This window comes from Lathamus discolor, chromosome 2 (genome assembly GCF_037157495.1).
Source record: "Lathamus discolor isolate bLatDis1 chromosome 2, bLatDis1.hap1, whole genome shotgun sequence".
In the NCBI taxonomy this organism is placed as follows: Eukaryota; Metazoa; Chordata; class Aves; order Psittaciformes; family Psittacidae; genus Lathamus; species Lathamus discolor.
In genome coordinates this window covers 136319595-136324841 of record NC_088885.1, presented here as the reverse complement: position 1 = coordinate 136324841, position 5247 = coordinate 136319595, and the positions used below count along the sequence as shown (strand labels likewise).

The 5247-nt window shown below is 55.3% G+C and overlaps 1 protein-coding gene across 1 annotated transcript; it reads left to right on the top strand.

Moving 5' to 3' along the window:
- The first annotated feature begins 213 nt into the window (after nucleotides 1-213).
- LOC136008826 (GSK-3-binding protein-like) lies at nucleotides 214-4952 on the top strand. The gene is made up of 2 exons (XM_065668608.1): nucleotides 214-388; nucleotides 1970-4952. Exon 2 carries the CDS (start codon nucleotides 3441-3443, stop codon nucleotides 4047-4049), a length of 609 nt encoding a protein of 202 aa, XP_065524680.1. The 5' UTR covers nucleotides 214-388; nucleotides 1970-3440; the 3' UTR covers nucleotides 4050-4952.
- The last annotated feature ends 295 nt before the right edge of the window (nucleotides 4953-5247 follow it).

The window sequence follows — 5247 nt, the reverse complement described above, 5'->3', positions numbered from 1 at the left end:
TTAGTGTTTTGTAAACAACACTACAAATACTTTACCATTGTGATGCAACACTACCTAGTTTCTATCAGGAACTTACCAACCTGGTTTATTTCTACATACAACACTGAAGTCTGAGATCACAGATCACGCAATTCCGGCATAAGGGTTTGAAATGTAAACACCTGTGCAAATTAAATATTATTCCTCATTTCACATTGTTTGGGTTACTGGGTTTCTGTACAAGTTAGAACATGCACACGATCCTGAACACGTACTTGTAGTGGAAGGACTCAGGCTACGCTCAATTGTGGACTTTAAAGGATTTAAGGGTTTTCTTTCTTCATCCTTAACAGGTTTAAAGCTCAGAATTCACATCCAGCTGTCCACCTTCTCAGGATCAGCACAAAAGGTAAGATTCATGAATTTACCTTTATATTCTGAAAATAAAATGTACCCTCAGGAAATATTATAAATTTATGTCTAAATTTTCTAGATGGCTGCATAATTAATACAATTAGTACCTGTTTATGAAACTCAGACATTGTCCTCTGCTAGGACATCTGAAAGTCAAGTGTATGTAAAGACTGTTTTCTAAAACTGTGAACAGATAAAGTGGGAGTGCAGATGAACAACAATAATATAAAGGAACCAATTATTGTTTGCAACTGTAACATCTTGCTAATAGAATGACTTAGAGAACAATTTGCAGTGGGAATTTTGGCAGTCCCAGAACAGAAACAGACAATTAAGAGAAACATATCCAGGAAAAAAAAGAAATGTGGCAAAGCTCTTTGTCAAACTACTGCCCAGGAAAATGTTGTCAGCGGTCAGAAAAATCTTGTCAACAGTTTTGCAACTCTTGTCATCCTTTTCTTTTTAAAAGAACCTGCCCCCATCCTTAATGCTTGGGGTTTGGACTTTTTTTCATTGAAATTATTGTAGTAAACTGCTGAAGTAAAAGCGGTGCAGCAGAACTCATCACCAGCAGCGGAACAGAAAGTATGATAAACCAGCTGTGATTCTCCCAGCCTAAATAAGAATAGCTTGCTATAGCTAACTTGGAACTCAGCCAAAAGACCTGGTGGCTACAACTGGAGAACCAGATTTTTGTCAGGGTTGACCTGGCAGCCAGTCCTGTCACGCTCATGAAGTTCTCATTTCTACAGAAAGGGACTAACAAACAGCTAACAGTTCACAAACCATAGTAGTGATTTCTGACGGGAACATCCCATGGTGGCTTCAGAGACTTTAGTCCTGCTTCTGGCATGGATTGGGTTTTAATGCCAGAAAAGTCTCCAGGTGTGGACATGCAGAGATCTCACTCCACAGATGTGATTACGATGTAAATTCATACTGAGCCCTCCTTGATGTAGTTTCCCCATGCAAACCCTTGAGGGGGAGCTTCAGACCTGACATAGGATATACTGTCTTCTCCAGCTTTTTGGCTCTTTTCCTTCACTCTTACTGGCAAAACAGCAGTCAGAATACCAAGGCAAAGGCTGAAGTTCCCCTATTCCTCTAGAAGCACAGAGTCTGAAATGCCCTTCTCCTGATAACCTCATGCAGATAATACAAATCGGTGACACTTATTTTGTTGAGCTGGTAAAACTACTAACCCTAATTAGTAGCATTCAACATAAATGTTGTCAGTGTGTTTAGTCCTAAAATACTCAGCAGATACTGAGTTGGTTTTCAATCAGGCATCCCTGGTCTTGTTAAAAAAGGTCTGAGGACATCAGGATTCTGCTAATCACTGAGCTCTGAGCTCCCTATCTGTAGCACTGATCTGCTCTATCCTGCAAACTTTTCCCAGAGCTGCTGTTGGCTAGGGATGCAATGAAGCGCGATTTGTGATTATCATTGCTGGGCTCATGAAAGCCCCAGGTGTAGATGTAATCACAGGCAGCACTGAGCTTTTGCTGGTATAGCTTATTTTGCTTTTGTGGGAGGAGAAGAAAAGGCTGGAATAAGCTGTACTGGTTTATTGCAGTTTTGCTTGTACAGAATACCAGATTACCTACTCAGAAGTGCTCTGAATATAGATCTCCCTTGAAGCTGAAGTAGAGCCATCCACTGCATCTATGTAGGCCTTCCTTTATTTCACTTGAAAAGATACTGCATAGTAGGTAGAAGCGTTTTCTTAAAAACACTTTGGAATGGAGAAACAAGATCTTTTTTCATCATCTGTAGAACAATCTGATCTGAGTTTGAACAGCCAAGAAGGTGCTGAAAATAGGAAAGGACATGCCCTCTCCTTTGCCAGCCGCTCACTGATTAATCAAGGGCACGGTGGTGACGGCAGTTACACGTGTGAGCAACTTCCACTGTACTAGTGGTTCCCTGGAGATGGAGTCATGGCAAGGGTCTGGGACAGGGAAAGGCAGGGCAGAGCCCTGATCCATGCGATGAAGTAACCACAAGTAGGTAGAAGGCCCAAGAGACCACCACACAGACTTGCTTCATGGCCCTAACTCTAGTGATGGAAAGTAAGACCCCAAAGGCCAATTCTGTGCCACGGAACTAAACCTCAAACCAATGTGCAGCCGGACACGAGGGCACAGCAGCGTACCAGGCTGATGGACTAATCGCACCATTGCCAGGTGTGAACCGGCAGCAGCACGGGCTGACGGCAGAACTGGGCCCTGTCCCACGAAGGTGTTGCGATCTCAGAACCGAACCTTGCAGACACAACTGCAATGGGAATTGCAACGCTGTTTGATGATCCGCTTTGGAAGGCACCGGTGCGTAATGCCAGCGCTCGTGTAGGAGAACGCAGCACCGCTTCCACGTGCGGCGCGGAAGGGAGCACACAGCGCATACAGCCGCGGTACTGATCGCGGGGGAGGCGGTCCGGGCCCCCGGAGGAACCCCCGCGGGGCAGCTTTAAACCCTTCTGCGCCCGGGCGGCCCTCGCCCCGCGGCGCCCCGGCCGCCTTCACTGGGGCAAGGAGACGGCGCAGGACGCCCGGGCCCGGCCCGCGCCTCCCTCAGCCGGCGGCCGCCCCGCCCCCTCACACCCCTCCTGCCAATCACCCCGGCCCCGCCTCCGAGACCCGAGGTGCGGGGTTTGAAAGCGGACCGGTCCACGCGGCACGCAGACCGGGGGGGGGAAACGAAAGGACCGGCGCAGCCGATGGACGAAGGGCAGCCTCGCTCAGCCCGCGGTCTCCGGCCGTGAAAGCCATCTCTGCACCGGTGGGTCAGTGCTGTCCACCCTCCTCAAGGGGTGCCGGCGCAGGGAGAGCGCGGCGGGCGGTTGGCCTCGAGGGCTTCCCCCCCCGCGCGGCGCAGTGGGAGGCGCCCGGGACCTCGCGTCACCCATTGTTTACAAACCAACGCCAGCGGGCCGAGCTCCAGCTTCAACCGCAGCCGCCGGAGCCGCGTGTGCTCGCGTGCGCGCGGGGCGGCGGGCGGCGGCCCCAGTCCCGCTGCGGCTGCGGCGCGGCAGGGCGCCGGGCGAGATGCCGTGCCGCCCGGGCGAGCGCTTCCTGCTGCTGGAGCGCTCGGTCGCCGTGGGGCAGGCGGGCCCGAAGGAGGTGGACGCGCTGGTGGCCAAGCTGGGCGAGGTGCTGCAGCTGAGCGCGCAGCGGGCGCCGCCGGCGCCCCGCAACCCCAAGCACCTGGGGCCGGGCAGCGCCCGCGACCGCGCCGCCCCCTACTCGCCCCGCTGCAGCGGCGGCGGCGGGCTGCTGGCGCCCAGGGGACCGCTCCCGCCGCAAGCCCACCAGCAGCCCCCCGAGCCGCCGCGGCCGGACCGGAGCGGCCACCAGCGGGTCACCAAGCAGCTGTGCGGACGGGGCTGGCTGCGGAGCGCCGCCCGCCGGAGGAAGCAGCCCCCGCCGGGACCGGGCGACGGGCCGGCGGACGAGGAGGACCCCCACCGGCTCCTGCAGCAGCTCATCCTCTCCGGCAACCTCATCAAAGAAGCCGTCCGCCGGCTGCAGCTAGCGGCGGCGGCGGCGGCGGCGGCGGCGGCAGCCTCCACGACCTCCAGCGGCAGCGCCTCGGCGGGGAGCAGCGGCGCGGACGGCGAGGCGGCCGAAGCGGCGGGTGTGCAGCCCCGGCAGTAGCCGGCAGGGACGAGCGGCGGTGGCAGCGGGAGCGGAGGAGCGCGGCCGCTAGCGGCGGCGGGGGCCCCGGGCCGGGCGGACTGCGGGAGCGCGGTGCTGGCTCCGCCGCGATGTAAGTCTCCCGCTGCGGTAGGGTCCCCCTCCCGCTGTCGGGGGTGTGGGGGGGGGACCGAGCGCGGCGGGGTCGGTTGGGGCGGGCCGGGTGTGCCTCCCCTCACCCCCCAAGGTCATCCCCGGGGCCGCGCCGAGCCCCGCCGCCGCTCGCCAGCCGGTGGAGGCCGCGCATGCCGCCCGCCCGAGCTGCTGTTGTGTGTGCCCCCCCGCCGCCCCGGTAGCTCCTCCTCCTCCCCCCCTGCGGGCAGCCCGGCCGGGGCTCCGGCCCCCCCTGCAGCCGGTCCGCGGCCGCCGCGGGGCTGCTCCGTCTCCCAGGAGCCATTTGCAATAATAGTCGCTGACCCCGGCGGGGGGGGGCGGGGGGTGCCTTCGCCCTCCCGGCGGGTTTGGGGTTTTTGTTTGGGCTTTTCTGATTATTATTTTAACGTTTATGATTTCCCCGTTGTGACGGTATGAAGCAGTTTTAAACAAAAATGTGAATATCAAAGCTGGAAGGCAGCTGGACTTAACAGTTGTAAAGCCTGATGAGTGAATGGAGCCGGCATTGGAGATGCATTGTTCACGTAGCCGAAACAAGTTTTTTTTTTTTCCTACCAAAAAGGAAACGAACAAAAAAAGAGAAAGCCCCGAATCCATCCTTCCCCAACAAACTCAATGGCTCAAATACAGGATGCAGCTGTTGATTAAATATTGCACTTCGTACCGGAGTGTTTGAAATGTGTTCCTGGTTTACAGGACTTGCTGTCTTAATTAACCTGTCTGTACTGAATAAACGTGGTCTTGTTTTTATTTTCGGCTCTGTGTCTCATTGTGAAGGGGAAGTGAATTTTGGTTCACGAGAACAAAACTCTACGGATGATGCTCCAGGAGGCACGTTCCTCTTGATCTTTCAGTGGCAAGATCTCCATTTTGCAGACAGAAAGGGGGGAAGAAATCCCCACAGCAGTCCGCATAGTGTGATGCAGTGGGACACCGGTTATTAATGCACAGAGATGCAACTGAGCCCCTTTGTTTGCCAGCAGTGTTCATGCGTGAGCTGTGAGACGCCCCTTCGAGCAGCCGAGAATGTGGCTGTTGGAATTTC

Bases quoted from the DNA above. Each gene is read 5' to 3' on its own strand.
- LOC136008826 (XM_065668608.1), top strand. From the start codon at position 3,441: ATGCCGTGCCGCCCGGGCGAGCGCTTCCTGCTGCTGGAGCGCTCGGTC.